Below are 12,619 nucleotides of genomic sequence, written 5' to 3'. Positions count from 1 at the left end.
TCACAATCACTTGTTCTCTCTCTTGTTTCTCTTTCCTCTGCAAGAGAGAGTTGATCTTGAAAGGTGTCATGGCAGTGTGTTACAAGGATTGGGGATAGTAAATACAAATATGTGGAAATGGGAGATGGAATATTATATGTGAGGACCAGAGAGAAGGCCATTTTATTCAAACTATAGAATGTGGGAAAAGGAGTAATGTGAAATAAGGTAGTTGGGGCTAGGTTTTTAAGAATTTTAAAAGCTAGATTGAATAGCTTATGTAATTTATCAAGGCAAGTGACACAAATTGATGAAGGATAGCTAGGTACTCTCTTATTATCTTCTTCCTTATCTTAAGCATCAATCAACTCCCTATTATCCATTTTTGTTTGGTCCTTTCTGGTCCAAAAATCATTCTTTTTTGCAGAAGAAAGAGAAACAAAATAAAAATTAAGCAGATCAGACTTCTTTCTATCATTTTGACCTTTTAGATGTCTGACATTATTCTTCATAACATTATTCTATTCTTTTGTTTTCATTCTATTACCTTTTCTTCTTTTGATTTTCTCTATATTTCTTTTAAAAATATAGGTTGAAGAATTCTCTCTGCATCCTCATATGTATCTTCTTATAGCTCCAATCTTTCTTCTTGGCTAGAATTAGTTCTCTTTTGGTTTTTAGAACTTCATTCTTGAGATCTTGCTATTACTCTTGGGCCGACATCACATTTAATGATGATGATGATAAGCTAACATGAATAAAATGCTTTAAAGTTTTCCAAGCACTTTACACATATTATATTATTTATTCCTCACAACAGCTCTGTGAAGAAATTACTATTATAATCTCTATTTTATGGATGAGGAAACTGAGACTAAGAGGTTGTGTCTTGACCAGAGTAACACAACTAGCAAGTTTCTGAGACATGATTCAAATTCTGTTTTCTTGACCTCATGTCTAGCACTCTTCCCACTATGCCACCTAACTATGGCATTTATATCTGTGGAATCATGCATGAGATTCTAACCCTTTCTCTTCACTTTTTGAAATTTGCTGCCCTCAAATCTAGGTGCATGTCAGACTATGCCTGTCTTTCCTCTATTTTGCTATCATAATTCAAAGATATAGTGGTCATTTCCCCTTCTTTCTAACTCCAATCTACTCTACCAACCAATTCCTTGTTGGTTAGAATGAAATTCAGAATAGAATTTCCCCTTGTTGGTTTCTGTACTTTTTAAAGGATTAAATTATTAAGGCAAATTAATAAGTTACTAGTCACTCTGATTTGGGCAGATAGAGACCTTCAGCATTTATTATATTCAATTATATGGATAACTGAAGTCCTCTTCATTATTTTATGATGCTTGTATGTGATGCTTGTATCTGTTTCCCAAATTAATGTATTGATTATTTCTGTCTAAGGTGGTATATAATATATCCCAGTGACAAAATAGCCTGCTTCTGCCATTACCGATCTTTACCCAGATGTTCTCTACCATACTTTCCCCATCTAGTTCCCGGATTTCCATGGCTATATCTTAATATATAACGCTGCTTGCATCTTGCTCCTTTTTTACCTATCGTAATCTTTTTGAATAAGATATGTCCTTTTAGAAGCATGTTCTAGTTGTGAGGTTCATCCTTTTGAGTCTCAGTGATATCCATAGGGTTAAATTTGTCTGCTTAGTTTAAAATTTATCTGCTTTGATCTTGAATACCCTCACTTTGTGCATTGCATAATTTGAGACATCTGAGGCCCATGGGTTATATTCCTGGCTTCTTTCTTATATCTGCTCTCTTGTGAACATATGGATGTTGCTAATATTATTCTTATTATTACCATCTTAGATTCAGGCATAGATTTTTTAAAAAGCCAAAACCAAAACCCTGGTATTTGGAAAATTAGTCTTTATAAGACAGACTGTCTTACTCCTAGCCATTGCATTTCTTCTACCCGGCAATCAGTCCCTTTTGTCATGTCCTTTTCTTAGAATCCCCTCATATCTGAAATCTTTTTTACCTGGAAATGTCCAAACTGGAGGCTTCTTGCTTCCTAACTAATTTGAAACCTCTTTTCTCATTACATCAGAAGTTAGACACTAATTAGCTGCTCCTGAGTAGGGCTTTTACTCTCTGTAAAATGCCTATACCTCTTCAGTTTTCCTGATTTACCATTATGAATGTTCCCCAATGGCCCACCCATTGAACTGACAAGGGCACGATGTAGTGATGTGCCAAGCCCTGGTGACAGCTTTTTGCAAAACCATTATGTTTTCCCTCCTTCTTCTTGAGCCTCTCTAGTGATATCTCTGATTGCATATTTCACTTTGCCTGACTGACCAATAGTAGTAATCAGCTACTGTCCCGATGTGAGGATATATGCTACTCTATTTTTGCAAGGATAAATTACTGCCCATTTTGGAGCTGGATGGTGCCCTAGTATCATCCCTTTGATCCCCTTGCCTCCCTTACTGTGCTCAAAGTCCAGGGCCATCTCTGGGAAAGCCAAGAAACTTTCCCTTAAACACTTAAAATAAAAGGGCCTTATTGCTTTTAGCATTGACTGTTTTGCCTAATTCTTTTGCAAAACTCCTTTTAAATTAGAGTAGCAGACCATATGAGCTACTACTGACATTTTAGCTACTCTCTATTATTCATAGATATACATAGCAGTTTTTTTCTTTCTCCCTTGCTTTTCAATTTAAAGCTTTATTGATATTTATAATAGGCAAGGAAAATATATTTTTACCAGCCTTTCTTAGGTACACTTCATCCCTAGTCAGGGGCCTATTGTTCCTAACCCAGAAATATAAATTCCATTCTCAGACATCATATTTTTAACCAGTTGTTTGCTTTCCCAAAATGAGGCTCTCTCTTTATAATTATTACTTTTAATAGAGAACATCTGTACCCCTAACATCTTCACTTTCCTTCTTAAGATTGTAAGCTTTAGTAATGTTTTCTAAGATCCTTCTGACTATATCAGTTATGCCCATTTGATTGACTAGAATTGGGTAGTATTCATCTTGTTTGACAAGTCTTGGGAGCTTCTGTATTATATTTTGCATAAATACCCTGGGAAAATGACAGATGTCTCTTGTTATTATCAGATCAATAAATAGCTGCCTTGATTTGTCTCTTAATAGATACCATTTTATATCCATTAAACTGTTGAAATATTAAAGCAACAATTCTCAAAGGATCACAAAAGTGATGCATTCTGCACTGGACTATAATCCTTCCTGGGACCAAAAGAGTTAATATCAGAGAGGAATTGGCTCTCTTCTTCTCCATTGGGTACTTTTCTTACAATGGCCCCAGATGATATTGCTTTTTAGAATGGTAACCATTGTCAGGGGAAAGTTAACCTTTGCTACTGGCAATCAAAAATGCTACATTGATTTTTTATTAGATTTTGTTCATAAATATTGGCATTCATGTTAAAAGTGATAACCCAACATTTGTTGGATAAGGTGAGGTAGTTGTTGCTGGACCTGTTGAGAGAATGGGGAGATCCATTTACCAGCATTTGATGAAATCATCCCTTAGAAAACTGGGAAAGTGAGAGTGTGACTTTACCACCCTCCATTCTTTATCTATAGCCAGTTTGATTTCATCTATGTATGTTTTAGAATAATAATTGTTTAGAATAATAATTGTTCTTGATTAATTACTGTCTAGAATTTATTTCTAGGTGTAGATTCCTTGACAACCCGGATGCTTTTGTTTTCATAGGAAACAGGCTGATCTGGGGATAAGGATGCTGAAAAGGAGGGTTGTTCTGATTAGAACTAATGTATAAGGCACAAGAGTTAAGACACATACAAAATAATTTAACGCTAAAGGCTTGTGCTTTAGGGAAGCTTTTTATTTTTCCATCTGGAGGTTTTTCTTTTCTAGTTTAAGATTGTATTTTGGGTACATCCTCCCAAGCAATATATTTTAAAGTCAAGACTTTCTAACAAAATACAAATAAAAATGCCTTGGGACAGACATTCTGGAAAGCAGTTTGGCATTAACCTAAAAAAAAGTGATTAATGTACCTTTGTCCTTTGACCTGGAGAGCTCACTGCTTGTCATAAACCTGAGAATGTTGCAGATAGAAAAAATGGTCCCATATTCACCAAAATATTCATAGCAGCACTTTGTATGGTAGCAACAATATTGGAAACAAAGTAGAAGCTCATTGATTGGGGAAAATGACTAAATAAATTGTAGTAAATATTGCTTTGTAAGAAATGATGAATATGAAGAATTTAGAAGATAGGAAGACATAGAAACTGGAGTAGGGTGAAATAAGCAGAAGCAGAAGAATAATTTTCACAGTGTAAACATAATAAAAAAAAAAACCTCTGAGAAATTATATTGAACAAACTTAGCACAAGAGAAGAGTTGAGAAAATGAGCCTCCTTCCTTTCCTGGCATTGGTAGGGGTCTATACACATGTGATATTGTGTATACAGTCAAGCAGTGAATATTTTGGTCTATTTTGCTGAACTAATTTCTGACCCCTCCTTTTAAATCTTTGCCATGAGGTAGTTCATTGTGTACGGGAAAGATGAGAGAGATTCATAATTGAAGCTGAAGTAAAAACAAAGACATCAATAAAAATAAGATAAATTTTAAAATAATGATTTTTTAAAAATTGACAATGATTCTGTCTTGGCTTCTGTATTACGGGGGTCCACATTTGCAATCAGAAAAGGATGCATCTCGATTTCTGTATTTCTGTTCAGAGCTCCCTGTGGCTCTGAGATTTTTATTATTCAGTAATTCTAAAGTACTGAATAACTTGAAATGTGCTTTCTGGTGTTAACTGTAAAAATGATACCAAGGAAGTCTTTCATTCAAGGAGGGGGTTAGGGAAAGAGCTAGGCTCTGTCCTGGGAGTTTGGTTTCAGTCTACATTTCGTTATATAGGCAAGGTAATCAGTCTGTCCTCTTTTCCACAGGTGGTGGATATGAGTGATTACAAATTACAACGTTGGAATTGCAGCTGTTAGTCTTCGGTAACTCCCTAAATTGGCAGCTCTCCAGTCCTGAATAAAATTTAATATTTTATGCTGGAGTCTAAAATGGAGAACTTGTAATGTTCTGAATTTGGCAAATTAAATGTTTTGGTTTTCACTGTTTTTCAAGTAGCCATTTATAATCCACAGATGTTACAATCAAACATTTCTTATTGGATGTGTTTATGTAATTTAGGGAAGAAAAGATAAAAATTATGTGGCTTTTTTTTGCTATTTGGAAAATTTTCTAAAAAGGATGGAAATTGATGACTTAGGCCAAATTTATTTGCATAACATCACTGGGATAGCTGTTGGACAGAGAGAGAGAGAGAGAGGTATTAATTGATTGGCTGATTCTTATAAATGGGTAAGAACTTATGCTTTAAAGATAAACATGAATATATAATATTGATGCCCATGTCATTTTTAGATGGCAAGTGAGCAGCTAAGAATGTTTCTTGTCTGAGTCTATGAATTAGAGATAGTGAAGTAGAGGAAACAAATTATAATGAAAGCACCTTCATAGTTATTTACATATTTTAATGGATCTGGGATCGAGTGTGGGCACAACCTTCACCCCTGTAGATTGCAACCCTTCTGTGTCTTCTCCCATATGATCCCTTATCATCCACTGTCATTGGCAAATACTCATTGTTAAAAAAGATGGGCATTTGTGTCAGGGAGCAGCTTGTGACCACTGACAGTGGTATATAATTTCCAGAATGTATTTTACCTTATTCTCTTCTTCTTATTAACTTTCGTTGCTAGTTTATGACTCATGGAGCTGCCATGACTGTCCAAGTACTGATAAGTTTTGGTTACCTCATGTATAAAATGAGGGGGTTGAACTAGTGTTTTTCTGAAGTTTCTTCCTTCTTTAAATCTGTGAGTCTATGATAAGAATAGTTAGCATTTATATAGCAGTTTAAGATTTGCAAAGTGCTTTATATATGTTAATATAATGGCCCTGGGAACTGATGCACAAAAATTTTAAGTGCACTTATCCAGGGTCACATAGTTAGAGAATATTTGAGACAAGATTCAGAAATTATCAATGGTTACAGATCAGGGCTTGATTTATTGTTTTATTGTTCTTTTAGACCAGAGGTGTCAAACAGAATCAGATTAAAATGTAATTGTGAAATATTTAGCAAAATAAATAAAATACAATAGACTATCGATAAAGTTAATATGAGGTTTTCTAAGTCAATATGTAGCCTGCAGGGATCCTTATGTACAGTTTAACAGATGCTGTTTCTACTTGAATTTGGCACCACTGAAAGGGATAGAGAAAACATTTGTAATTCAGAAGGAACAAAAGAAAGAGAAATCCCATTCAAAATAATTTCAAAATACATAAAATATTTGATTGTTAATCTACCAAAGCACATTAAATTCTTGTGTAGATTTAGTTACAACAATTTTAAAAGGAAAACAAAATAATTCAGAGATAATTGGGAAGATCTGTATCTGTATGACACAAAGTAAAGAAAGCAAAGTCAAAATAGAATACAGGCAATGAAAATCATAAATACCAAATTATTAAAGTTTGTTTTCTCTTACCAAATGAAGAATGACAAAAGTGGAAAGGGATATGTACTATCAGACACAATTCCTTGTTAAGTGGTTTTACTTAGCTGCTTGAGGGAAGAAATTTTGTGTTTGTTGCGACTGTTTTTGTAAAAATCAAATACCAATAGACTTAAAAAACAAAAATAAAGCAAACCAAAGATAAGATAATAATGTTTGGAAAAGTAGTTAAACATGACCAAATATACATAGGAGAAATCCATTTTGTAGACAACATAATTTTAAAAGCCTTTAGGTATGAAGTTAGAAGTCATATCACAAGGGGTTAAGAGGAGAATGATAGGAGAAAAAGTGGAGGTGATTATTGTAGTCAGCCTTTTCAAAGAGTTTAGCCACAAAGGGCAATAGAGACATAGGGTGGTAGTTGGTGGAGTTGAAAGGATCAGGTAAGGTTTTTTTTTCTTTCTTTTCTTTTCTTTTATTTTTTGGAAAATGGAGGAGGCATGGACATGTTTGTAGGCAGTAAAGAATAAGCCATCAGACAGGAAAAGATTGAAAAGAAATGATAGAGTAGAGGGTGACAGAAGGAGGAATGTGTTGGTGAAGACAAGATGGAATGGAATCATTTTTGTAGGTGAAGGGGGGTAGATCTTGGTAAAGAGTAAGACCACTTCATGTGAGAGAGGAGTCAAAGAGGAAATAGTGACAGGAGACATTTAAATTATAGGATATGAGAAAGAGAAAAGGAGAGTTCATAGCAAGTGGCCTAAATTTTTCTGTAAAATATGTGGCAAGGTTCTCATCTGAGAGAGTTGGGAAAGGAGAAGCCATGGGAGGTTTGAAGAGGTTTGAAAAGATTTGAAGAGTGGGATAGTGGGTTGGTAAGGGAAGAATTGCCTAGCAGCAGTGAGAGCCCAAGTGAAGTTGTAACATAGATAGCATGACCCTGTCAGAATGATTGTGTGATCTTCTCCACCTTCATTCAGCAGCACATGGGTAAGAGGAATGAAGGCTTGTTACTAGTGGTCAGACCTCAGGGCTGTCTCAACTTCCCATGTTAGGGAATTCACATTTTATCACCTTTATTCCCTGTCCCAAGTAACTTCTGAGGCAAAAAGATTAGTCTAATCTGGATGCCACTCCTTTTTCCTTTGGGCCTGTTATACCATATGTGCACTGGCACTCTGTCCCAGTTTCCTCCTCTGTTCTTTAGTTCTCTGGGTAAGCATTGCTACCTCAGGCTGAGTATACTTCCTAATTCTCATCCCTCCCTTTCTATTGCAAATGGGTTAGAAGAGTTGAAGTCTACTGCTTATTATCACAATTCAGTTGGTTAGAGCAGGTGCAGAGTGTGCTGGCAGAGACTTCAGTAACACAGCTCAAGCAGAAGGGTCAGGTTGCATGATCTGATAGAGGATGAGGATTGGTCAGGAGCATGGTCTTTTGCATAGTTGTTTAGAAGAGAAACTATGAATGATCGAATGAAAAATCATTTATTTAGTGATTCTGGTGTGGCAAGCACTGTGCTAATCACTGAGCATACAAATAAATATCAAATAGCCCTTTCCCTCAAGGAGCTTACATTCTAAGGAGGAAACAATACCATTAGTAGAATGGTGTGTGAGGTTCATGGGCAGTGATACAGGGGAGTAGATTGAGACACCTTCCCCAAGAAGCAATCACAGAGTTCACCTAGTTAGATTCAAGAAATTGAAATGGGGATGGGATATGGCATGCTGGCTGGTGTGGAGATGTTGGTAGTGTGGTCAAGCATGGCTGCAATCAGGGTGAATTATTGAGGTAACTACCAGTCAGCATGGTTGAAGAGGACCTACAGCATGAGTTCTAAACATGAAAAGGCTAAGTTCTCCAGGGCTTGGTGTCTAGATTGGACAATATAGTGGCTAGTATGGCAAGGTACTATTATTGAGGCCAGGCTTGATTAGAATCTTCAAGAGTTCTATTGTATGACTAAGACAGCCACCAATCAGCATATAGGACCCCAGGCAAATTGTCTTTGCTATCCAGCAGAAATTTTCTGTTCCTTCCAGATTTGATGACTCAATTTATCCAAGCACCGAGTCCCTAATCAGAGAGCCTGATTTGGGTTATGGCCTATACGTTGATTTCCTTTATATTTATGGATTGTATTAATGACTCTGATCACTATTCATGTGTGCAAATGTGGCTACAAAGGCCCCTCTGATTTTGTATCTCTTTGGGCTCCCCTTGGCCAGTTATCACATTCTCATTATTATGTTCATCTGTGCATCTGTCTCATGGACCTTTTCCCCTGTCACTCAAGGACAGAGACTGTCTTATGCTTGATAATTTATGTTTGTTGAATGAAGTCATAATTTGTAGAAATTACTGCTGTTTATGACTGTGCCAATTCTTTTTTTAGTCTGCCAGATACTTTTGCTTGAAAAAAAAAATCCTTTCTCTAGCTCTCTTCCTCCCCCCGCCCAACTCCAAGACACCTTAGATAATAGTCACAATGGTATGGAAGAGTGATGGGATGGGCATGGCTTAAGGAAAATTGGATAGAATAATTGGAAATAATGTAAGTTAAGGAGATTGATGAGAGCACGTATATGCCAAAGTAGTTACAAACTCATTTATATACATGTTCTTCTCCATGCAGTCCAGGTATTGACATCTGGGACTTGGGTGATTGATCTAGTTGATAGACATATTAAGGCCCCTGAAGTCCTATTATGGATTTGCTTTACCTTGTCAAATATTTTCCCCTTCATGCTTATGCTTCTTACCTTTGATCAGATGATGTGTCTTTTTGCTACTTTAAAACAATTTTTTGAGTTAAAAAAGAAAACACAAATCACCACAATCTTCTTATGTCCCACTTATTAATTATGTAACAGACAGGAGTTTTTTTTTTTTTTGACACTAAGAGTTGAATGAGTGTAGGCCAATGATCAGAGCAGAAAAGAACAATATTCACACTCGTGAATTATAATAATAGTAACTAGCATTTTTATGGTTCTTTAAGGTTTGCAAAGCACTTTATAAATATTTTGTTCTCATAGGCACAAGGTAGGTGTTATTTTTTCCCATTTTCCAGATGAGGAAAATGAGACAAGCAGAGTTTAAGTGACTTGATCAGGGTGATGTGGCTGGTAAATATCTGAGGTCAAATTTGAACTGAGGTCTTCCTGACTTCAGGTCTAGCACTCTGTCCACTGCATATACTAACTTCCTATTTTCATTCTATTTTAACTGTTTCACTTTTGTCTTTGTTTCCTTAGCACTTAGCACAAAGCCTATAACATATTAGCTACTTAATAAATGCATGTTGATTGATTGACTTAAATTCCAAAGGCTAAATGATAGTTTGTTTATGTTAATGACAGGAAAACTAGAGTTCAAATCATTCCTCTGACACATATGCACTGTGTGACCTCAGGCAAGTCATTTAACATCTTACAGATAAGTAACTTGTTTGCTCAGTTGTTTTTCAGTCGTGTCTGACTCTTCGTGACTCCATTTGGGGTTTTCTTGGCAAAGAAACTGGAGTGGTTTGCCCATTTCCTTCTCCCGCTCATTTTACAGATGAGAAACTGAGGCAAACAGGTTTAAGTGACTTGCCCAGGGTCACACAGCCAGTAAGGGTCTAAGACTAGATTTGAATTCAGGAAGACTCTTCTTCCTGACCCTAGTCCTGGCACTCTATCCACTCCACCACCTAGTTGTTCTAATGAAATCACAGGTCTGGAACAAAGATGTGAAAACCTAAGCTAAGACAGAATCAACTGCTTTTGATGAGAGTATGGTACAGGACTTTCCTGCCAGGATGGAAGTTGGGCAGTATTTGACTAATAGGCATTTGAAATAACTTTGTAGAATGTAGAATTGCTATGGACTTGGGGCACAAGGGTTGAAGCTGACTGATTTTAAAAAGTTTGGCTATTTACTCAATCAGGCAAACTGGAGGTTGATACTTGATAGATCCAATTTGAGGTCAGGAAGAGAGAAGGTTAAAAATAGGAGCTGAGATCACATACCAAATCTAGCAAACTGAGTAGGGCTGGAGTCAAGGTTGGATGATAAGACGTGCAGATAGATACATGATCATTGAATGATACAGGGAGAAAGAAGTTGGTTTAAAGTCTGAAGAAACAGCTAAGGTGTCTTCTAGATGGATGAGTTTCTGACTGAGAGGCATTATGGGAAGTGCCACTTTTTAATAAGTGGCTCAAGGATTTGGGGGAAACCTGTCTTTAGAGGAGACAGTCTTCCTTGGTTTTAAAGCACAGGTGGCTATGATTTTATAGAAGGTGGGAAAATATGCTAACACTGAATCAGCATGATTTGCCTTGAATTTTTAGACCTTTACTGTCTTACTGTAAGAAATGAGAATAGGTAAGGAGAAGGGTTGACACAACTGATATCATACTTTATGCCATAACCAGAGCTGTTACATTAGGAAAATGCTGTCTGATTAATGTTAAATGAGGTAATTGTGAGATTCAAACAGTTTTGTGAAATTAAAGAAATTTCATTAATAGATAATCATGCTTTTCCATGAATCTGCATGAATACTGGCCTATTATCAGAATATAATCTGATAGATAAAACAGTTAACTTGAAGTTAACATCAGGTTTAAAGTAGAGACAATTTATTAACTCAATAGTGGTTCTTCGCCGCTATGGAAAAAGCAAGCTGGGCACGGTGGAACATTCCTGTAAGCCCTGCTCCTGGAGAACCTAAGGCAGGTGGAACACTTGAGCCTGGGAGTTCTGAACTACAGTTTGCCAAGCTAATTGGGTGTCTTGCACTAAGGCCAATATCAATATGGTGAGCCTTTGCGAGTGAGGATTCCACAGGCTACCTAAGGCAAGATGAACCAGCTGTGGTCAGAAATGAAACAGCTCAAGTCTCCTCTGCCTGTAGCAGTAGTGGAATTGGGCCTCAAGTGGCTGCTGCTTTTCTCACCTAGGCAAGATAGGGAGACCCAGTCTCAAGGGAAAAGAAAAGAAAAACAAGAAAAAGAATTCAATCTTTCATCTCAAGTAGTGTGTGTATGTATATATATATATATATATATACATATATATGTATGTATTTACATATATATAATTATTTCATTACATTTTTGTTATATTTTTTGAATATATTGCTTTTGTGCTATTCAGCATTTATGGTTTTCCTTTTTATGACCTTCCCAGATAGTTGTTTTAGTCAGTTTGGTTGTCATGCCTCCTCACAGGTATTCTATACTATAAAAGCCCATTGACAAGATTAGCAGCTGTAACATTTTGCAAGTCGAGTGTCATTGAGCAGTGTCTTCATCAAATAATTTTAAATTGTTCTCCACCTGGGCCCTTAGTCCCTTCTGCCCCCTTTTTAAATCATGGAGACAGATTGTTTTTCTAGAATTGCAGACACATTTTCCACTTTCTAGAACTGCTTTGATTATGAGGCTGTCCATGTGTTAGTTCCATTTAAATGTTGAGTTCATTGGAGTTTACTTTCATTTTTTTCTTGTGTGTGTGTGTGTGTGTGTGTGTTTCTCTCCTTTCAGTTGAATGTATAGAGTTGTAGCACCAATTATTCCTTGGCTATATTGCTTTGAAGATTGTTTTTAGCTTAGAGGTCAGTCTAAAGGTGATCTCACTGGAAACAGCATTATAAAAATCTGTGTGGAGAGACTTGTCTGATAATTTTGAAAAAGTCTCTTAAATATCTACTTTTTTTTTTCTAGAAAAGAAAGCAAAGAAGAGCAAAACCACTAGTGATTGGAGAGAGCGAAGGAATGCCATCAGACTCACCAACGAGTATACTGTGGAAACACTGGTTGTGGCTGATGCTGATATGGTCCGATATCATGGTGCTGAAGCTGCACAGAGATTCATCCTCACTGTGATGAACATGGTAACAGCTTAGAGTCCCAGCTTTTCTTCGTTCCAGTGGTTTATGTTGGAAAATCTTCTATTTTCTTGTCATCATTGTATTGCCAAGCTAAAGGAAGGAGCAGAGGATGCAGTGTATTCTGAAAGATCCCCACTCTTTTTAGTCAGGGTTTCTAAGAGGGACAGTCCATGGTTCTTAATGCTGGAGGCCTTTAGAAGTACCAGTACCA

General features: G+C 36.5%; 1 protein-coding gene across 1 annotated transcript in view; it reads left to right on the top strand.

Annotated features, from left to right (window-relative positions):
* ADAMTS17 (ADAM metallopeptidase with thrombospondin type 1 motif 17) overlaps positions 1-12,619 on the top strand; it is a 471,203-nt gene that overhangs the window by 61,286 nt on the left and 397,298 nt on the right. The window contains exon 4 of the mRNA XM_027852040.1: positions 12,242-12,411. Within this exon, the coding sequence (XP_027707841.1) occupies positions 12,242-12,411 (170 nt within the window). The remainder of the gene's footprint in view (positions 1-12,241; positions 12,412-12,619) is intronic.

This window comes from Vombatus ursinus, unplaced genomic scaffold, assembly GCF_900497805.2.
Source record: "Vombatus ursinus unplaced genomic scaffold, bare-nosed wombat genome assembly UNPS02009205.1, whole genome shotgun sequence".
NCBI classification, from domain to species: domain Eukaryota; kingdom Metazoa; phylum Chordata; class Mammalia; order Diprotodontia; family Vombatidae; genus Vombatus; species Vombatus ursinus.
This window is presented reverse-complemented; position numbering and strand designations above follow the sequence as displayed.